Raw genomic sequence first — 24,296 nt, 5'->3', positions numbered from 1 at the left:
TGTTGCCTAGGTTGGAGCTCAGTGGTGTGATCTCAGTTCACTGCAGCCTCGACCGCCCATGCCCAGGAGATCATTCAATCTCAGCCTCCTGAGTAGCTGAGACAAGAGGCACATGTCACTAAGCTTGGCTGAGACATGGTCTCACTATGTTGCCCAGGCTGGTCTCACTATGTTGCTCAGTCTGGTCTTGAACTCCTGGGCTCAAGCAATCCTCCCACCTTGACCTCCAAAAGTGCTGAGATCACAGTTATGAGCCACTGTGTCCAGCTAGAACAGGTACTGATACAGATATTTAGGGAAGTTCACTCCTTCTAGTTTTCTAAGAGTTACCAAAATGAAATTTGGATTTCATGAAAACTTTTCCCACATCTATTAAAATAACCATATTATTTTTTCTGCTTTTAATCTGTTAGTGTAGTGAATCACATTAATTTCTAATGTTAAGTCAATCCTGCTTTCTTAGATTTTCATCCAACTTACTAATAATGCATTATTCTCTTTATAAAAAGATTTTGCTACTATCATTAAGATGTTTTGTAATCTATATTCATTACTGATTAGAAAAATTATAGGACAATCTCTTTCAATTGAATTTCATATCAAAGTTATACTAATACTAGTGTTCTTCCCACTCTTCACATCTATTCTCTGAAGGCAGTTGTGCAAGATTGGAATTATTTCTTCATTTAATGTTTGGCAGAACTTGATATCTACTTGAATTTGGAGGCTTCTAGTTTAATTTCCGTTTGTTTTCTTGAGACAGAGTCTCGCTCTATCGCCCAGGCTGCTGGAGTGCAGTGGCATGATCTCGGCTCACTTCAGCCTCTACCTCGCGGGTTGAAGCGATTCTTGTGCCTCAGCCTCCTGAGTAGTTGGGATGACAGGCACATGCCACCAAGCCCAAATAATTTTTGTATTTTTAGTAGAGATTGGGTTTCACCATGTTGGCCAGGCTGGTCTTGAACTCCCAACCTCAGGTAATCCACCCTCCTCGGCCTCCCAAAGTGCTGGGATTACAGGCGTGAGCCACCATGCCCAGCCAATTTTCACTACTTTCTTAATAGCCTTTCTCTAAAATACTCTGTCTCTTAACTTACATAAAGTAATAAGAATATCTTTGGGGCATTTTACTGAAGCCAAATTCCTTCCAAATGGTCATTAAGTAGCTAAGTGAGGATTAGAAACTAGGTCGTCTACCTCCATTTTCACTCTGCAACATACATTCAGGCTGACTTCCACATTTTCTGAGGTTAAAGAACATAAAACAATAGCACATATTTAGGCCAGGTACTGTAGCTCACGCCTATAGTCTCAGCACTTTGGGAGGCTGAAAGGGGCAGATCACTTTGAGGTCAGGAGTTCCAGACCAGCCTGGCCAACATGGTGAAACCCCGTCTCTACTAAAAATACAAAAATTAGCCGGATATGGTAGTGCAGGCTTGTAATCCCAGCTGCTTGGGAGGCTAAGGTGAAAGGATTGCTTGAACCCACTAGGCGGAGATTGCACCAAACCAAGAGTGCGCCACTGGGCAATAGCACTGGAGTGCTGGGCACTCCAGCCTGGGCAATAGAGTGAGACTTGTCTCAAAACCAAAAACAAAAAAGCAGATATTCAGAATAATGAATATTTAGATTGACAGTTAGCAATCCTTTCAATCAACTAAGAAACATCTCTTATAAATATAAACATTAGGACGGGCATGATGGCTCATGCCTATAATCCAAACACTTTGGGAGGCTGAGATAGGCAGATCACTTGAGGCCAGGAATTCAAGACCAGCCTGGCTAACATGGTGAAACCCTGTCCCTACTAAAAATACAAAAATTAGCTGGGTGTGGTAGTACATGCATGTAGTCTCAGCTACTTGGGAGGCAGAAGCAGGTGAATCCTTTGAACCCAGGGGCAGAGGTTGCAGTGAGCCGAGATCACATCACTGCACTCCAGCCTGGGAGACAAGAGCGAGACTCCATCTCAAAAAAAACAAAACAAAACAAAAAAAATACACACACACACACACACACACACACACACACACACACTAAATAAAATAGCTGGGTATATATACACATACATACACACACACATAAAAAATAAAATAGGTGGGTACCTACTCATTATATAACACACTGCATTTTGGGATAAAAAAAAACATGAAAAAACATTGTTCCCTATCATTCCTTTCTTTTAAATGGGTTATTGTCTAGAGAGAAGCCAGGTATTCAAACAAAAATTATAATACAGAAAAATAATTGCTTATAATGAAGGCAGAGGGATATTTGAGAATAAGCTAGGGAGTCAGACTATCTGTCAGCCCTGGCGCCACCATTTACTAGCTTTATGACACTAGGCACAATACCTAACTCACAATGGTTCAGTTTCTCTCACGGGAAAAAGACATTAAAGTGATAAAGTACTGAAGACTGAAGCAAGAGAGTTTTCTAATATTCTCTTCATATGAAAAGAAAGAAACATACTAATGCTTTACAGAAATGCTCTTAACCATCAAGGCAAATAAAAAAGAATTTCCTAATTATAACTCAACCCCAAAACAAAAAATTAATGACATTCAACTTGGTAGAAAAAAATCTGTCATATCTTTCTCCTAATCTTTTCATTTTGGAAGTAGTCACAGATTCACAGTAATTCGAGTACATATAATAACTCTTCCATCAAGTAATTATATAACCATGGTGAAATTCTTTAAATCCCGGAGACTTCAGTTTCTCATCTACCGTAAATTTTACATTAGATAATCACTAATACATAGGTTTACTTTCTCCTGCTAATGCAATGAAATATCACCCCTGAATAAATTAGCCTTCTGCCCTTAACCTCTACTTTGTTCACAAAATGCAAGTACTATCATCACTGATAAGGCATTACCTTTTTAATATACCTGATTCACTAATGTTGTGATATAATAAAGCAAATTTTATGTTGCTTTGGTCTTATTAAAATGAAATTATATACACAAATCTACAAATAAAAATTGTATAAGTATCTACAAAATAAATACAGAATTGCTACATTAACTATATTGAATACAGCCAAGCACCAAGAAAAAAATCTGAGAAGTCAAAAGAAACAAAAAACTATGCACTAAAGTGTACAGTCTACAGATGTCTATAGAAGCTTTCTTTGCTCAAAGACTATTTACAATAAATTTGAGGTGCTGTTCTAGGGATTAGTAAAATAAGTATATCTAGAAGTAACAGCTGCGATCAAGAGACAGATAATCAGATATGAACTAAATAAAACAAAACACATTGCATCATGTCATCACTATGGTTACAGGGGCAGGGATGTCACATCCATGTTAAAGCTAATCATAAAGAAAAAGGGTATACTGACATATATATTAAGGTAGAAGTGACTAAAAGAAAAAAGATTTTTTTCAGGAAAATTAAAAAAGGGTTACGCTCAAAGCAGTAAGAAGAAGCCATCTTTAAATATCACTAATGTAGAACAAATCTTTCCTTCTCTAATGATGTCAGATAAAAGCAAATGCATCTAAAATAATTTCTTCAATACAACAATGAAGTCCATTAGGATATATTAGATGTACTTTTTACTTTTGCCGTAAATATACAACAAAAAGTCACTGCTTTGAAGTACTTAATTCCATTCTACTTCTTAGTTGATAAAAGCAGATATTTTACAGAGCTTTTTATCACAACTGGTTGTTTTAAGGAGATGATGGAATCATTCCTATGAATATGATTTTCTCTATTTCAAGATTTAGAAAAAGCAACTATTTACTTTTCTATGAAAACAAATCCATCCAAGATGACTTTGAATATTTCGTTGACAAGATAAACCGATAATTTTGCCCTAACTGCCTAACTAAGTAAGTACCAAACTTAAAAAGCCATGTTTTCTATTGTTCATCAGTGTCACATGATTATTCTGTAAAGCTAAGTGGACTTGTGGCATGAAGGTCAGCAAACAATATGTACAAGCAACCTTGTTGTCTTAAAAAAATGCAAACAAGGAGACAGAAACAAATACAGAAATGAAATTCACTTTAAAAGCAAAAATACTTAACACTAAAAAAACCTTAATATTTTGTATTTGCAAAGCCACTTCTGAATGACAAATGACTAAAATTTACACCATTCAAAACATAAGAAAGAAGCATGATAGTAACCATGCTACACTAAGAAGACTCAATATGGATTATGAGTGCTATTTAAAGCTTATGCTACTTAGGGACAGTTCAGGACTACAGTTTCCAATTCTTTCGTAAAACACTATTAGAAAAGAATGAAATCAGTGAATTCATAATAATTTATTTAATTACCCAGATGAACACTTTCTATGAGGCATTTCACTATCTCAAAAGAACAGACTTATCAGCAAGAATATTCAGAAAGCCAAGAATAAAGGTTATTGTAAAAACAGGGAATTTAATTAGCAAAATGTAAGGGTCAGAAAAAATGATATAAATGCAAGCATCAGTGTCAGTCAATATTTCTTTGCCATCATTATTAAAGAATACTTTTATTTTAAAAGAAAATATAACCTTAAAAGAGTAGATACAATTATATAGCAGTTTAAAAATCAGAAAGGAAAACAAAAGATTAAACATCTTCAAATACTTGCGACAATTTCAAATAATAAAAGATCAATTTATGTCTACATCTCATTCACCAATTGTTTAATGCCTAAATCATAGCTGTCAAATGCCTGATTTAATAAATATAACCCTAAAAATATCGTAAATTTTCATGATAAAAATTAATCACACACATACATACATCTAACAAGAAGAAACTAAGGTATTTCAAAAACTATACTTGAGCAGAAAGCTTCACTTTAGTCAGAATTTAAGATAAATTTGAGAATTTAAAATAAAAAGATTCAGATAATAAAGTAGTAAGATTAAAGCTTACTTTAAAAATCAACTTCAATATAGTTACTATTCTGTAAAAAATTAACAAATATCAGTATCAATATCTGGGTTTCATTTGGTAAACCCTCAGAGCAATTTGTTTATGTAATTTTGTGTTTATCTCAAGTCTAGAACGGCTTTAATTTTATCAAAGGTTCATAATATTTCTATAATTAAAGCAAAAATTTATGCCATAAGCACTCAAGATCCCTACTTGACTGAACCATTACTTCTCAAGTTTTAGCTGAAGAGACACTAAGAGAAAATACAGAAAAGCCAAGCTGTTTAGCAGCAGTTACTGAAACCTAAGTTTTCACTACAGAATTGTTTTGTCTAAATGAAAGCAGCTTTAAAATGTTAAAATGCTTGGTTTATTTTAATTAAAAGTCCGTAAGAAATAAAGAATGCAAGATTAAGCACACAAACCTGGCAATGAAGGAGAAAGTTCATTGTATCCTCCAAATGAAGCATTCCGAATAAGCTTTCGGCCATCAATCCGTGGAGGAAATAAAACAGGCGAAACCCCAGTACATGAAGAAAATCTACGTTGTTGTGAGCTCTCTTCTTTCATAGCTGAGAAGGTCTATTTAACGTATATGCTCACCCAGAGGCTAATTAGACCAATATGGCAAAGACAGGCTTTTCTCTCACGTCCAAATGTAGCAAAACCCACCCGCACAAACAAAGAACACACACATTTAACAGCAAAGGAGGACCAAAGGCTGTCAAATCAGCAATAAACAGAGAAAGCCTGACAGAAAAAGCAGTAAACCATGCTGCTGATTTTTTAAAAATGGAACTGATGAACATGAAAGGCTATTCCACTAATGTTTTACCATTTTACCAAACCACCCTGATGCTTTAGGAAAACAAAGCAAGATCAATACTTAGCAATTCAAGATGAAGATAAAGTCATTTTCTCGTCTCTTCTCAAAAATGCAATCCTCTTATCACATCCATTATGTTTTTGTTGTATTCGGCCACACTTCCCACCTCTTCCGATTCCTTCCTTCCCAGCTTTTGCTTACTTCACAGATGGATATAAACATAACGCGTCTTACCTTCCCTGAAGCTTCTAGATTTATATCTAATCTCTCAGCCATGATTAAAAATTCATAAGGAAAGATACTCTTTCAAGTACAATGCTGATAGATTCTAACAGTTAAAGCAGAGAATAAACATCTAAGTTTTACCTCCAGCAGGGATATATGAATCATTAAGACAGTGTTAGTGTAAACCAATGAAAACCGGAGATTAAAAACCACACCATAATGCTGTGTGCTCTAACATGTTCCTTGAAACAAATACGAGCTACTACTGTTCCTCTTAATTACATTTAAACTGTTCAAAATGTACAATCTATGAGTCATTCCCACTTAAATTTTTTTTTTTAAAGAAAGCAACTTTATTATCACAGTGACAAAAGTACTATGTTTAAAACTAAGTGACTTGTATTCACCTGTCATTAAATCTAACAGGTACTTTTCTATCCTTACAATAATACCATCTCTTTATGCCTAATCTTTGAAATTTCAAAAAAATTTCTTCCATTTATACTAAAATCCATATAACTTACCCTAATTCTAATTTAAAAACTCTAGTCAGTTGCTCCCTTTATATGCTGTAGATTGATTATTTTTGGTTATAATTATTTCTTTCAATCTAAAAATACACCCACTCAACTGGACAACAACCGAATTACCATTTATTTAGTGGTTCATTTTCATAGGTACCTTACCATAAAAATCTCAGTTTCCTTCCTTACTATGCATACACTTCAAGGCTGGTTCTCCATTCACACACAACAAGATGTCATATAACCTAAGACTCTGCCCTTACTACAAAGGACACACACACACAAAAACAAAACTCGAGTTCTTGTTCTTTTTCTTTCTTTGAGATGGAGTTTCATTCTGTCACCCAGGCTAGAGTACAGTGGTGCAATCTCAGCTCACTAACACCTCTACCTCCCAGGTTCAAGTGATTCTCCTGCCTCAGCTTCCCACATAGCTGGGAATACAGGCACCCGCCACCATGCCTGGCTAATTTTTGTATTTTCAGTACACATGGGGTTTCATACCATGTTGGCCAGGCTGATCTCAAACTCCTGAACTCAGGTGATCCATCTGCCTTGGTGTCCCAAAGTGCTAGGAATACAGGCATGAGCCACCACACCAGGCAAAACTCAATTTCTTGTACACGACATATTCTTTCTTGGGCAAAGGCACTTCAAAATCAATTAGTGGAGAATAAGTTTACACAATTGCAACAAGTTTGTGAGTTTTGGGGGCTGGTTTGTTTATTATTTTTTGCTTTGCTCCATGTCATAAAATGTACATTATTATTAACTGTAGACAACAAATAATTATAATTCATGTAATGGTGCTTGCCTTTGGAAGTATAAAGAACATAACATCACAAACAGAATTATACTAGTATAATGGTTAAGCAAGATCTGAAATTAAATTGCATTGAGATCTCGGTTTTATCTTACCTAAATATACTTAAACAGTTCACTTAATTTCTCTGAGTCTGTTTCCTCATCTATAAAATGCTAATAGTAGTACTCATATGGGATTGTTATGAGAATTAAATCAGACAATACACAAAGTCTTAAAAGAGTCCAGGTTAAAATGGCAAAATGAAGATACTGAACAAATGTGTTCCCTCCTAAAACTCAAGTAAAATCACAGGAAAAAGGGTATTTAAAAAAATAAACAAATATATATATATATATATATATACACACACACACACACACACTTTTTTTTATATATATACACACACACACATACACACATATACACACACATACACATCCCAAAAGTGGGTATCCAGGAGAAGATATACTAACAACATAAATTTAACACTGCAAAGCCTGAGATGAACAAGTAGTCATGGTCTTATAGATCCAAGAAGGCCAAATCATAACCAGCAGTAATAAAACTAGAAAATCAACATTATTTACACCAAAGAACCCTTCTTCACATAATTCAAAGCACTAAGTTTCTCTGGATCATGAATCAGATAGGCTATTGACATCAACAACAATACTGGAAGCAGGTCAAAAATATAACCATTATCTTTAAAACATGAAAGACAACTAGTTTCAATTTAGAATTCCATACCCAACCAAACTATCAATTACATATTAGAGTAAAATAAAGATATCTTCAGACATGCAAGGTCTGAAAATTTTATTTTCTACGTACCTTTCAAAATAATTTACTACAGCAGCCCTTTTCAGCTGGGGTTCTGCAATAGAATTAAGCTTAACATACTATGGCATCCATTGTTCAAAATAAATAAAATTTATCTTCCATGCATCTGTAATCTATCTAATCTATATTTCCAACCATGCACTGTATCTTTGGGATAACTGATAAAATATTCCTATAGGGCTTACTTCTGTCATGAGATCCCAGTTAAGAAAGGCTGTACTAGAAGATAAACTGTACCAAAAAGTCATAAATCAAGCATGGATGGGGTATAGAAACAGGACATCCAATATAAAAGAGCTTTCATTACCAAAAAGTCCCCCCGCCACTGCACCATCTTTTTTGACACATGGGTAAACTGCTTGGGTGTGTTTTGCCCAAGTTCTTTGCTGACACTGGCTTGTCTGACTGTATGCTGATAAAGCTTCTCTTTTCTTCCAAGCTGATGTTTGGATCACCCAAGAATACTTCCAATACAATGAAGCATTCTACTTTTTAACCTACTCCTGGTAGAACATGGTGAGCTAAAAAGCAGAATATACCTCTCTTGATCATATTACTGCCAGGTGTCCAGTACCTAAACCACAAGCAATGATGAATCCCTTATTTCCCAGGACCTACTAAGTATCCTGCCAAATGCCTTCTTCAGAAGACTTTTGTTAAACTCTCAAAGAAATCATAGCCAAACTATGGCTCAGAGACTCTTGCTCAGTTTATCTTCCAGTAATGTTGCCCTTTCCTTACTCAACTAGGTTTCTGCTTGCTACTGTTAAATAAGCAGGAGGCCAATGGCCTGAAGCTATCTCTGCTCTTTTAGTTCCTAATAAAAAAGCAAGCTAACTTTGGTATGTAAATGAACAGAAACCTAACTTAGGAGTCTAATATTTGTAACAGGCAGATCTCAGCCAATCACAAGCAGCTGAGCTCAGACAATCACAGGCAATAAACTAATCAGATCATGTCCAAATAAGGCAGAGAAGCCCAGCTGTACCCAATCAAGCTACTTCTGTATTTCTGAGTTCTGTCTATAAATATTCACTGCTTATGTTGCAGGGTGGTACTCTCTGGACCTGTTCTGGTTTTGAGTGTTGTCCAATCCATGAACTGTTCTCACTAAAATAAATTCTAATTAAATTTAATTTGTCTATATTTTTTATTTAAACATACTCTAAATAGTGCTTAAAAAAACATAAATTGTCTAGATATGCATACATGATAACATTACTAGAAAAAAAGAAAAGGCACACAAATGTGAGGACTGTGGTTATCTAGAGCATGCAGAAGGCATATCAAGGGGAAGAGATGAGGATCAGGAGATATATATAAGAATTTCTAAAGTACTACCAATGATCTCTTCTAAACCTGGGATGCTGGGTACATAAGTATTGGTTTTATTATTCTTTTATTAACTGTAAATGCATTTTATGTACATTTCACAGTACATATACATGTAAATTTTTTTTTCTTGAAGTTCTCAGATTGTTGCTGAATACATAGAAAACATTTTAATGTAAGCTATTATTATGTCCAGAATCTTAATTCAACAGTTCAGAAAAGGCAGATAAGAAAAACAAAATATTACTAAATACTATAATAGGAGGATTTATTTTCCCTTCCCTGTTAGCCACCTGTTACCACTTTATCGTTTCCTTCTACTCTTTGAGTAATCCTAACTCAAATGAGTCATCTGTACTCCTTCGCCTCCAAGATGTAATCACTGGTGTTTAATTATCTAGAAATTCAAATAAGAATGCCATCTTTCCTACTTCATCTGAATGGTGGTAAAATAAATGTGGTTTAGCCAAAGATGTACCACAGTTACACCAACTTCATAAAGCTTCCATTAACATTCTTTATGTTAAAGGTTTTTAAATATTTGGTAAGCTCAAAATACTTGGGAAACTACGTGGCAAACTAAAAATGTATTATTTCAACAGAAGCAGTGGAAACAATACTGTATAATAGAATATTTCTGGATCCTAAATCTGTTCAGTTATTCTCTACAACCTGCCTTGCCTATACATTACAGACTTATGAAGATGAAATTTTATATATGTATACTTGCACATATGTAATATGCATATTGTTTTGATCAATATAAAATGTTACACAAATGTAAAGTGGTAATAAAATGATAAATTACATTTTGAATCTATAATTCAAAGAAAACCATTATATTGCAATAATATCAAGACAAGATGTAACTGCTATAGATTAATTTCACAAGAAAAACACAAATGCTCTTTTCTTCAATAAAAAAAAAAAAAAAACTAAATTTTAACGGCAATTGTTTGTTCGAAACCAAAATCTAGATTACTCTAAAAAGCTAAAAATGTATTTTTAAAACATTATATATACCTTTGTGATTTCAATTTAATTTTAGAATTACTTGTAATCACTACAGATTTTTGTAATTTTAAAGTCATACTAAGGACAAAAGAGCATCAATGTTACAAGATTAACATGATAGTTTTAAAAGTTATCTGAGGCATTTATGTTAAAAATGGATTCTGGTTTACAGATAAACATATGTAAGTCACCACATACTGGTAAGTTGAAAAATCAATTTGGTGCGACACAAACAGTGCCTTTGAAAATCAAATAGAATAGGTCAACGTAGAAAATATCAAAGTGCATTCTACTCTGATATTAAAGGGCAAGTTGTTTCATGTTGTTTTAGACTTTTTACATAATTATTTGTTATATTTTGAGTAGTGATATAAAATGTATTTCTTACAAGAGATCACGGTCCAAATTAGAAAACAAAGATGTAAATGATGTCTCTTCTGAAATTTCTTAATATTAAAAAATAAATTGTTATAAAATGTTATTACCACCTTGCCACTTAAGAGACCAACTACACGTATCATATATGGTCTACTGGCTCTTTTTTCACTCGAAAATGGTAGAAAAACTGAGGCAAATACCATAAAAGGTCATAATAAGATTCTCCAGAATCTGCTAAAAGCCCAGAGAAAATGCCCAGCCTATGTTTCTCTCTATCAAGATAAAAGATTCAGACTGAGGAAGATATTTCATTGGAAAATTGGAACTTTAACAAGATATCTGGACAAATTCCAGACCATCTCTGTTTAAAAAAAAAAAAAAAAAAAAAAAAAAATGGCAAGTATAGCTGATAGTCTGAAATAACCTAATTAGTATTTGGGGAAAAAAAAGCCCTTCAAATCCTCTAAAATTCCATGTGCACACTCATGATAAAATACATTGAATTACATTAGGATGAAAGCACTGTAAAAGTTACACATTTTATCTTTAATTTCAAGATAATAAATGTAGGCTTTAAGAGATTTTAAAATCCTTAAAGCAGTAGGATGTTTGAGAAAGATCAAACGATTAAGAACAAAAATCAACCAACAAGAATTTAAGAAAGTGTATGTCCAGACACATAGAGAACCACTACTCTATAAAATGAACTAAACATCTGAAGACTGTACTATACAAATTCAGCAGTAAGTTTCCTTATAGAACATATGAGTCAAGTAAGAATATAGTTGACACATTAGAGCAGCTCAGGCTTAGTAAACAAGTCTATTCATAATCTTAAAATGATCTATAAATCAAGATGGGAGCATATAAACCAAAAAGGGAGCATATAAATCAAGATGGGAGATAATGACCTTTGCTTTAAAATAGAAAACACAACGATAAGGATCTCTATCAATTTCTATCCTCTAATAGAGCAGAGTAGTTTCTTAGCGGTAGTTAGCAAAATCTTACTAATAATTTCATGGCTTGAAAATTATACCAAGCAATCTTATCATCCTACAATTCCTCAGAAAACATTACTGCAGATTCTCCATTATCAGCATGAAAGCACATGTAAATACACATACAAAAATAAAAGGAGAGTTTAAAACAATTTTAGATTACATAGCATTCTTGTCCATGTATTCATATTCACTGCAAGAAGTGTAAGACCATACTTTCCTCTGGATAAAAAGTTCTTTATAATTTTGCATATATAAACAAAATCACTTAATAAAAATTTAGTGAGCACCTACTATGTGTTGAGAACTATGTTAGGCACAACTATGTTAGGCACCTTAGTTTCTGCTCTTACTCAGCTTTCAATGCGAATGAGTACATGTTCATTATATGTTAACTGAAACACAGAGACACTATTCCCACTAGGTATTAAACGTTATATGAAAGGCTTAGGTTTCATATAACAAAAATCTGTTCACAGGTTTGTGAATAGGCTATTCACAAAAATCTAACTAAAAATGTGCTGGTAGTACCTATCCATGCAACCATCAAAATACTACCTCATAATTAAATAATTTTCCTGAGTGTTTTTGTGTATGTTCTCAATAAATTCAAGTAACAATGTGACATTCAAAAGGAGTATCCTTGTTTTATAGATAAGGTAATCTAGATGAGAGGTACATATTCAAGGTCACACAGTAAATTAGAATTCAGCCATGGGAATAGTGCTTACTTTCTCTCCCCTTTCCCTAAGTCAGCCAACACAAATGCCAGCATCAAGCATTTTTTTGTAAGGTGAGACTCATAGACAAGGGATTTTTTTTTAAAAAGATGGTACCAGCTGTGACCTGGCTGTAGCCTTACTGATTTCATGGTCTAGAGGGAGTCCTGCCTGTTCCGAAACTCACTTGGCAGAAACCATGCCCACTGGCACCCCTGGCAACAGGACCATTGACTTCCAACACAACTACAGCTCCTGAAACAGCCGTGACCCAGCTCCAGCCCCACGCTAGACCTCAAAGACAATCCTGTCCCCTGAGTAACCTATCTGGGGAACACAGTGGTAATATACCCAACCACATTCCTCTTAATGGGCCTACCATCTACAAAACTGACTGAGGCCCTTCTGAAAGTGGCCCTATATCATGATTCCAGCCCTGCTCAACGGCAGTTCCAGAGATATGCCTGTTTGACCAGGAACCACATCTACCCATGCCCCAGGTTAACAGCCTCAACAACAGCAGATTTGACAGAACCAGCTCCAGTCATCACTCAATCACAATGTCAGAGGTAGTACCATGAGTCCAGGAAAATGGCAAAAGAAGGTCTTTATCTGTTGAATTCAGTCTATAAGGACTGGAGGAGGCATTGGTCATTGAAATGCAGACATTAAGTCTACATGAATCATAAAGAATCAGAAAAACAGGACATGATGAAAAAAGGCAAATAAAGTTCTGTAACCAATTCTAAGTAAACATCATGAACTGCTTCACGAAGAATTCAAAACGATTTTTCAGTGATTCAGTGAGCTACAAGAAAATATAGATAGAAAAATTAAGGAAAACAATACATAAACAAAATGATACGTTTCACAAAGAGATGCAAACCATAAAAAAAGAACCAAACAGAAATCCAGGAGCTGAAGAATGCAATGACTGAATGAAAAAATACAATAGCATCAACAAAAGACTAAGTCATACAGAAAAATCAGTGAACTTCATTGAAGACAGTTCATCTGAAATTAGCCAGAGGAAGGAACAAAAAGAAAAAAATAATAATAAAGAGTGAAGAAAGTGTACAGGATATATAGAATGCCATCAAGCAAATCTATTTACACATTGTGAAAGGTTCAGAAACAGCAACAAATGAGAAATGGGCAAAAAGTTTTAAAAGAAATAATGATAGGAAACTTCCCAACCTTGAGAGGGAAATGAATATGAAGCTCCATGAAGTCCAAAGAACCCTAAGGTGATTAAATGTGAAGATTTTCACTGAGACACACTATAATCAAACTGTCAAAAGTCAAAGACAAAAAGAGAAAATTCTGAAATCAGCAAGAGAAAAGCAACTTGTCATATAAAATGGAAACGCTGTAAGACTATATACAACATTTTGCAATGGAAATCTTGCAGGCCAGAAGAGAGTAGAATGATATATTCAACGTACTGAAAGAAATGTTGCCAATCAAGAACACTTTGCAACATGAAACTGCCCTTTAAGAATGAAAGGTAAAGACTTTCCCAGACAAAAAATGAATGGAGTTCATCCCTGCTAGACCTGCCTTACGATAAGTGCCGAAGAGAGCTCTTCAAGTTAAAATGAGAAGGTGCTAAACAACAATATAATAGCATATGAATGTATAAATCTGAATGCTAAAGGTAAACATAAATACAGAACATTATCATTCTGTAATGGTAGTAAATAAATCACTTTTATTACTAGTATATAAATTAGAAGACAGAAGTAGTCAGAATAACTATAATGACATAAACTGATTAATAAGAACATAATACAGAAAGAAGTAAAATGTGACATCATTACATAGGTATGAGGTGGGAGGAGGTAAAATGTGGAGTACCTGTAGACAACTGCAGTTTGTTATCAACTTAAAATAGAATGCTGCAACTATAAAATATTTTGTGTGAATACCACAGTAATCATACACAAAAAAATACACAGATTAAAAAGCTAAAGAGAAAAGCAAGCACACCACTGCAAAAAAAACCCAAACAAACAAACAAACAAAAAAACACCCACAAAGGAAGACAATGAGAGAAAGGAAGGAAGAGAACTACAAAACACATAGAAATCAATGAACAATATGGCAAGAATAAGTTCTTACTTATCAATAATTATTTTAATGTTAAATGGACTAAACTTCCTAGTCAAAAGAGAGTTGCTGAATGAATAAAAAAACAAGACCCAACTATATGCTGTTTACAAGAAATTCAATTTAGATTTAAAAATATGCATAGGCTGACAGGACAGGGGTGGAGAAAGATATCCTATGTAACAAAGTAGAAGCAGCCTTTCAAGTACTTTGAAAAAATCCTGTTGAGATACAGATTCAAAATGCATTGAACCTATAAAATCAATGAGAAGTGATGTCACACTAGAATAATGTTGGACTTTCGTATCATAAACATGATCTATTTATTTAGAACACATAATCTTAATGTCATACTTTCCTACATAAAATAATTTCATGTCTCGTTAGACTTATTGTTGCGTATCTTATTTTCTGTTATTTTAAGTAATATATCTTGAATCACATTTCGCTAGCCACTTGTTTTGGGTACACAGAACTGCAGTTCACATATATCCTGTAACTTCTTAATAATTTTTTTTTTTTTTTTTGAGGCAGTGTCTCACTCTGTCCCTAAGGCTGGAGGGCAGTGGTGTGATTATGGCTCACTGAAACCTTGACCTCCTGGACTCAGGCAATCCTCCCATCTCAGCCTCCCAAGTAGCTGGGACTACAAGTGTATGCCACCATGCCTGGCTAACTTCTTAATAATTTTAATAATTTCTATGCCAATTATGAGGTCTGTACAGAACAGTTATTAGCTGCAAACAAAGAATAATTTGTTTCTTCCTTTACTTTTTATTCACTGGCTAAATTTAAAATATTTTAAATGAAGTGTAAATAGTCCACACTTTTTTCTTGTTCTAGATTCTAACTTCACAAGGTTAGGAAAGATCCCATCTATTCCTAGTTTGCTAAGAGTTTTTATCATGAGCAGATGTTAAAATTTTCAAATATGTTTTCTTTATTAGTAGGATGATACAGTTTTACTTCTTTGTTAAAGTGTTAAATGGAAATCATAGATTTTCTAGTATCAAATCCATCCTTGCACTCCTGGAACAACCCTGATGTGAGTACAATGCCTGCCTTGCTAGATTCAGTTTGCTAATAATTTTTTAATTTCTGCATCTAGGTTCATGAAGAAGTAATGTCTTATAATTTTTTTCTCTTGCAATGTCCTTGTCTGCTTCTTAGATAAAAGCCTGATTCAAGGAATGTTACTTTTTTAATTTTATCAGTTTTAAGATGCCACCAACTACATGGTATACTCCTGACTTCAGAGAGGTGATAAAATACAGGGGAAGGTGGAGAGATTGATGACAATTATAAGATATACAGCACACATCCCAAACTCAGACTGATTTAAAAAGTATTTAACAACAATAACCAACAGAGACTGTAAAATACCATCAATTAAAGATTCAACTCAATTTCAGAGATGCCAAAATATGTACGTGCTGGGGGAAAGAGTGTGTTTTGAATTAATGGAGTTACTACTGTGAAAGTAAATTTATTTTTTTTTCCCCTAATGGCTTGGTAGAATTTGTTTATAAACCTATCTGAGTTACATATTTTCTTTGTATAAGTAATCTGTGTTACAAATTAGTTTACTTTAATGATTACTAAAATTTCCTAATTACGGAGTTGGTTTTGGGAAATAATCTTTCTAGAAATCTGTTCATTTCATTAAATTTTTTAATGTATTGGCTCAAAGTTGTTTATAATATCCTTTAAACTTCTAATTATATTTTTAGTTGTGTCCCTTTTTCATTCCTGTTTCTTTTTCCCCTTAGGCTTGCCAAAGGTTTGATAATTTTATTAGCCTTTTCAAAAAACCATCATCTTTCCTGATCTCAACTGTATCTGCCTTCTATTCAATTAACTTATTATCTCTATTTTTACTATTATTTCCTTCCCCTGTTTACTTTGGGTTTATTCTATTATTCTTTTTCTAATTCATTACTTCTGAGCCTTTCTTCTTACCAAACATCAGCATTAAGACTATTATTTTTTAGAGTTCCTGCTTGGGAATTGTGGGGCCTCCTTTAACAGACAGTTGTTGTCTTTCATGAATTCTGAAAGATCCTCAGCAATCTCTCTCTTAATAATGACTCTCACCTATTAAATTTCATTCTGTAACTGACAGTTCCAACTGATGCAGACTTTATACAACTACACAGTAGGTACTTTATGTGGATTCTCTCTGATAATGGTTTGTTATCCCATGTGTTGATTTTTTTTTTTTTTTCACATCATTGCCAGCAACTTATGGTGACAGCATTTTGGATTTTAAGCTATTCTTTCTTACAGGTGCATAATGGTATCTTGATTTAATTACTGATTTTAAATTATGAGCTCATGTATACTTCATTGAGGTCTGTGTTTAAAATGCTCTTCTCTAAAGAAGATCTGTGTCAATTCTCAGGCACTTGTGTACACTAATAACCCAGAATTATTTTAAACTAAATGGAGGGGTGTTTTTGTCAGAGAGATGATATAGATTTTGACCCCAAAACCATATAAATATGTGCTTTTGCTTATAATTTCTCAAGGAAGACTCTCCTCTCCCATCATTTCACCTAGAATCAAGACCAAGATAGGCAAATATAGTCTTCCTCTGTGGGCATGTTTTCCAATTCATTAACTAAGTATGTTACCCTTCAGGATTTCTAATTTTATGAGGAGAGATCTTCAATCCAAATCTCCTTCATGAATGCACCACAGTCTTTCACTCCTTTCTCTTGCTAAAACTCAAGCTTTAGGCCTTCAGAAATTAGCAGATGCTGGCTCCAGAGCTCATTACCTCTGGAGTCCCACTTTCTCAATAATTCTGTCCGTCCTATTAATTCCTTTATTTTACTGACAATTCACATTTTAAATTTCTAAGACACTGTACTTAATATTTTGATATTCTTACTAGAAGGACTTTCTCTGAACATCTACTTTGCTATGTTACTGAAACTGAAAATTCACTTACATTAAGCTTTCATATATCCTTACACTGTTTCCCTATTTCTTTCCCCTAAATTTCCCAATTACAAATTAAACTCGTGAAGGCAGGAGCTGTGAAAATCATCTTTGTTCTTGAGTTCCACTACAGGACTATTTACAAGCAGCCTAAATGAAAACCAGCTTAATAGAGCAGACTCAAAACATACTGAATTTCCCAGGGGATGTTTGACCATCTGTCAAAAAAATCCTTCCTTTACCTAGAAAGAGATCAACTTGTTAAAATTTCATTGTTTCATTTATAAATAAAATGTATATATGTTCAAAGTTGTAACAACTAAAAAAAATTAAAAATTTCTGTGAATTTTTCTACAAGACTTTTTCTCTCAGAAATTATGCAAATACTACTTAGTAAATTTTACTGATATTACTTGGTTGTATATTTATTAAAAATATAGACAGTCCTCTCTAGGCCTCAGATAAGAAGGAGAAAATTGTAGTAGTCAACTCTACAGATAAAACTTTTACCACTCTTGCTAAAAAGGAGATCTCAATCTGTCAGACTTGCAAAAGAAAGAAGGTTAAATCCCAACAGAAAAGAGCTGAGAAATGAGTACAGATAATAGCTGATAATTTTTAAATGCTATATTATTTAAGTTAAAATATGTAAATAAAAGAATATTTTTTCAAGGAAAAAATATTCCTTATTTGTGACATCTAAAAATAAAAACACTTGAACTCATGCAGATATAGAGTAGAAGGATGGTTACAGGAGGCTGGGAAGAGTAGTGAGAGGGTAGGGTGGGGGACTTAATAGGTACAAAAAAAGGGCATGAATGAATATGGCCTAGTATTTGATAGTACAACAGGGTGACTCTATTCAATAATAATTTAATTGTACATTTTAAAATAACTAAAAGAGTATATAATCAGATTGTCTGTAACACAAAGAATAAATGCTTGAGAGGATGCATACCACATTTTCCATGATGTTATGATTAGGTGTTGCATGCCTGTCTAAAAACATCTCGTATACCCCATAATATTTACACCTACCATGTACCCACAAAAATTATTTTAAAAACTTCTTTGGTGTTCTTAATGTTCATGTTTCTGCTTTGTTAAAGAGGCAATTGATAAGGCCTGGCAAGAATAAGACAGCTATATCCCATCTTTGTAAAGATACTTAAAACAAAGCTGAATTATTCATTCTTATTTTTCCAAAAAGGCTTTCAAAGTATTTCAGTTTCTCCTGTAGGAATATAGGAACAATTGAACACAGATACCATAACATTTTATAAGAGATTTTAAAATATTTTTTATTTTCGGAATTTGCCAAATATTATATTCTCTTTCATTATTCAAGAGATATTTTCATAGCTCTATGAAGCAACTACCAAAGACAAGAAACTTCAAAACAGAAAACAACCATATCTTAAAAAATAACTTGAAATCTAAATTACAGATATTTAATGCATTAAGGATTTTAAAACTCAGAAGAAAATGAGCATAATCTGTATTATATTATTTCTAAAGAAAACAACCTCTGGCTGCAAACCAAAGCACAGCATTTGAGGGGGAAAATTAAAGATAATGGAGGGGTGGGTCTAACTACAAGTCCTCTTTCAGGCAAAACAATTTTCCAACATGCAACATATTCAAAAACACATTTGCTATATGTGTATAGTCCCACATATGTTCAGAATTGAGACTAGATATGTCTTACCAAGACAGGAGGAGCTGCTTCGATTCATGAAGGAAAGTGATTTCTAGATCTTTTTTTAATCTGTGAACCACTTAAATGAAGGTACTCTGTGTTAGTCACCCGAGATCATACCAGTAATGTCTAACACTGTCACCCTGGGGAATCTGGTACAGTATCTTCACATTAGTAAATTGTATAAAATAAAATCTCCTTCGAAGTTTCCTATTAAATAGTGGATATAGACTCATCATATTTTTAGTGCTGCTAAAGCATTTAGAATGAAGGGACTTTGCCGGTTTAAGAGAATATACTAAGGGATAACAGACACAAAACTAAGAACAGATATTTTAATTCAAGCCTAGGTAAACCAAGCATGGTCTGTTAATTTTGATAAAACTGATTAAGCAGGTTAAAGTTTTTGTTTTAAAAGCTTTAAAATTTTAAACATTTAAAGATTAGTTTGAAATGGACTCATTTAAGTTATACTAAAGCAATACTATATATTCTCTCACAAAGCACTACAACTGAAAGATGGTTTTTTAAAAAATTGCTTTTTACAACCAAGAATGAAAAAGTAGCTACAAGATAAGTTACAGTATTCATGAAGCTTTGATAATCTCAAACATGACACAGAAGAAATCACCTATTTGCCCATGAGATGAGCTATAATTTAGTCTCCAGGCTCCTTTGGCATTGTCCTTATGTAAACGCGGAGGAGTTGAAGCGAGCCTAATAATCTACATTTCTGTCTTCTTTTTTATTTTTTGAGATGTAGTCTCACTCTGTCACCCAGGCTGGAGTACCCGCAGGCGCGATCTTGACTCACTGCAACCTCTGCCTCCGAAGTTCAAGTGATTTTCCTGCCTCAACTTCCTGAGTAGCTGGGACTACAGACATGCACCATGCCTGGCTAATTTTTGTATTTTTAGTAGAGATGGTTTCACCACCTTGGCCAGGCTGGTCTCAAATTCCTGACCTCAGGTGATCTGTTTGCCTCAGCCTCCCAAAGCTCTGGTTCTACAGGCATGAGACACCACACCTGGCCCTTACATTTCTGCCTTTCTTAATAAACAATTGAAATATGTTAGGCTCAAATAAGTCAAAACAAATACCATCCTCTTTAAGAGACTACAATTGTACTTAAGGTAAAATTATCTTAAAGTAAACTGATATTAAGTCTTTGAATAAGGAAAACAATCTGGAAAATACACAATTTTTTGAATAATCTGATTCATGATAATCTAAACATATAACAAATAAAAATGTATTTTGACATGTGTGGGGTCAATAAGGAGAGTCAGAGTCTCCCCAACTCTTAAAAAGCATCTTAAAATGTCAGTAAGAAACCAGAGTACAAAAAAACTTAAGAATTACTTTCCAAGAATGATGAGGTACATTAACTTGGTATGAGTCAATATGCATGACAGAGATTCAGCCAGAAAATTAATGAGAATAGATGAAATTCTTAAATTGATTTTAAGCAATCATTCATTATGCATGTAATTTAACGCATTTAACTCTCCTTACAAAACTGCTTGAAGAAATCAAACATACCTATTATAATAATAATATAAAGGAGCACATTGTGAAATCACCAAAGCAATGATATAAGAATTTTGAAATCAGAGATAACAGTATCACCTAAGAAAACCTTATGAAAGAGAATAGATTTAAACTACACCTTCAAGAATGAGAAGTATTTGGATATGCAAGGGGAAGGGAGAAGGATATTTCACAGTAGAGGACAAGGACAAATAAAAGTATAGTCTCGCTGGGCAACAGTGAAGAAAGCTATCTAGCTGGATCCATAATGATGAAAAATACAAGATGAAACTGGAATAGTAGAGTAAAATCAGTCATACTAAGAACCTTGACTACTAAAGATTATGAAGCCTAAATTTATGCTCTCATTTTCTGGATTCCACTTGCTGGTCCAAATGTTGCTACATCAGACACACTTGGAGAGCTTTATAAACACATATGTTACTGTGCCTCACCCTAGAGATTCTGAAAGGGTGGGGTGAAATCTGTATCTAAGCAAGCTCCCAGGCGACTCAGACACAGGCAGACTTAGGTGCTACTGCTCTAAGCAACACTAAGTCACTGTCTTTTTGAGAATGAAAGTGACATAAATGTAGGCATCTCGCTAGTTTTTAAATTAAAAGCTTTAATAATAAAAAGTGGTACCTTCATTTAAAATTTTATATTTCTTTTTTATTCATATGATTTTTCCTCAGAGATCTACTTCATAGGACCCATGTGTTCTCTGGTCATGTACACCTATAAGAACCCTGAACCCATCATAATCTCACCAAAATATGTAAAAAAAAATAATGTTGTGTTTATTTGTTTTGTTAAGAAAGATGAACTGGTATGTTGTAGGGCAAGGTTCTAATAGCAGTTAGGAGGCTATGGTACCACTCAGTAATGCAGGCATAAAATGAGAACTCTAACCCAGGATGGCAAAAATAAGAATGAAAATAAAGAGGCAAATAAGAAGCTTGACACTTTATACCTTCTAAAAGAAAGCATAGAAAGTATCCTTTGCAACATTAGGCAAAAATTTATTTAATAGGAAAAAAAGTTTGAATCCTAGAAAAAAAAATTGGTAAATTGGGCCTCAATAAAATTAAAAACATCTACTCTTTGAAAGAAATCATTAAGAAAATAGGAAGGCATGCCAAGACTGGAAGAAAGTACTCACAATACACATGGCTATCAAAATGATATTAAAATGTATTAAAGAATCCTTAAAATGTAATAATACAAGCAAGACAATTTTCAATTGGGCAAAAATATGAAATGATACTCTGCAAAAGGAAGATGTCAAAGGTGGCCAATGAGCATTAACAATGAGGGAAATGTAAACTGAAACCACAATATGATACCACTACACACCTACTGGAATGGCTAAAATAAAAAAGATCAATGATGTAGAACAACTGGACTGCTCACACATTGCTATGAGGAATGTAAGAATGGTACAACTACTTTGGAAAACGGTTTGGCCATTTCTTATAAAGTAAAATAAATACTCGCGATATGACTTAGCAATTGCACTCCTAGGTACTACCCCCCAAAAAAATAATAGTAATAAGATAGTCCCAAAATGTCATTCTCCCTCCTCCCCTCCAAAAACAAAAAACAAAACAAAACATGAAAGCCACAACTTCCTACCCTGGCTATGAGGACTTGCTGGACTAAGAGATGGCTGATGCAAATCTTTGGTTGGCGTTGAATAAGCTTCTTTTCCTTGGCGCTGACTCATCTTTCCTGGTGTCAGAAGTTGAGATTCGTCACTATTTGCTACAACAGCTCAAGGGAAGAAGAGAAAAATAATTAGTACTAACGTCATAGATTTACATAATACTATAGCTAATAACATGGAATAAGATCAAAACTGAAATGGTCTTGGTGGTTACATTCATTTTACCAACTCAACCCTTTAATAAATTCTCATCTTGTTTTCTTGTTGGTTTGTTATTGATCCATGAAAAATTGACAGGTATGTGTGAGCCAAATATACAAATTACAGACATTATAAAAATGAAAATATATATCCAGCTGATAATGAAAGGCACCCTAAGGTTTTCTGTGTGCCTTTCATTGGGCTATTTACTCTCTATATTTACCAACAAAACAATAAGCAAAAGACAGTCATTTCACACAAAAAAAATTACAAATGGTCAATAAACATATAAAGATATCAGCCTCATTAGTAATCGGAAAAACTACAAATTTTTAGCAGTATAAAATGATATTTGACATTCACCAGAATGTCTACTCTGATTTCTAATTTTTCATGGAAAATCAGTATGGTAACTGTTTTAGAGAGAGGGAAACTTGAAAGTCAGAGATTGCCTTGCTGGAGGTTAATTAGAAAGTAATAGAGACAAGATTCTAACTCAGAAACATTTGGTCCCAAAGCCTGTCTCTTAGAGCTTGCTGTCCCAATAACCAATTTAAGTAGTGATTTGAAGTTGCTTCTCACCCATTTGGCCAACTTACTAATCTAATACAGGAGAGCAATTCTCAGTTTCAGAGAGAGGAAACAAAGTGAAAACACTCCATGAAGAAACAGGGCAAACTGCAAGTTCAAAGTACCTGAAGACCTCCATATTCTTTCATTTTATGTTTCTGTAATTTCGGCCTATAAAAACTTGAGTTTCATCTTAAGAAAGGCTGATTTACCAGCACTTTGGGAGGCCAACGCAGGTGGATTACCTGAGGTCAGGAGTTCAAGGCCACCCTGGTCAACATGGCGAAATCCCATCTCAATAGACCCCATTTTTCAACAGACGTTCATAATTTCACATCTGCATTTTTATAATCGCATCTTTTAAATCAAATTAGTTTAATATGTTTTCTATTATAATAAAGTTTTAAAAATTTTATTTCAGCTCCTTAGATTCCAAAGTAAAAATATGAAAACACTTACACTTTTCATACAAAATATAAAAAATCATTTTTCCAAGGCAATTTAAAAAATTATAGACTGATGACTCCCAACTTTTTATCTCCCACTAAACTGAAACTCACATACCCAACTGCCACCTGCTTTATAACCACCTCTTAATTATTTACAGGCATCTCAAATCTATCTAGAGTATAATTTTTGATTCTGCTCATCCTCCAAACCTGCCTCTCCGCAGTCTCAGTCTGTGCCATAACTACTCCCCTCCCGCTACTTTCTCAAGCCAAACCCTTAGATGTGTTTTTATTTTTCTCTTTTACCAAGAGATCTTTTTAAATCACAAATTAGATTTCCAGTATGCAGAAATATCCTCACTGGCTTCCCATTACATTTACAATAAAATCCATAACCTGAAGATTCAACACAGTCTGGCCTGCTTCTTGTTCCAACCTCATTCTCTACCACTCTCCTATCACTCACTTGGCTCCTGCCATAATCATCTTGTTATTTCCTCAAGAAAGGCCATCTTGCCCCGTCACAGGGCTTTATATCTTTTGCTCCTTCTACCTGGAATACTCCTTCCCCA

At 34.0% G+C, this 24,296-nt stretch overlaps 1 protein-coding gene across 1 annotated transcript in view; it reads right to left on the bottom strand.

Annotated features, from left to right (window-relative positions):
• OSBPL8 (oxysterol binding protein like 8) overlaps positions 1-24,296 on the bottom strand; it is a 166,689-nt gene that overhangs the window by 62,253 nt on the left and 80,140 nt on the right. The window contains exon 4 of the mRNA XM_037739302.1: positions 22,474-22,611. Within this exon, the coding sequence (XP_037595230.1) occupies positions 22,474-22,611 (138 nt within the window). The remainder of the gene's footprint in view (positions 1-22,473; positions 22,612-24,296) is intronic.

The sequence above is a fragment of the Cebus imitator genome, unplaced genomic scaffold, assembly GCF_001604975.1.
Source record: "Cebus imitator isolate Cc_AM_T3 unplaced genomic scaffold, Cebus_imitator-1.0 Scaffold67, whole genome shotgun sequence".
Classification (NCBI taxonomy): domain Eukaryota; kingdom Metazoa; phylum Chordata; class Mammalia; order Primates; family Cebidae; genus Cebus; species Cebus imitator.
The sequence above is the reverse complement of the archived record's forward strand: the minus strand, read 5'-3'. Positions and strand labels throughout refer to the sequence as shown.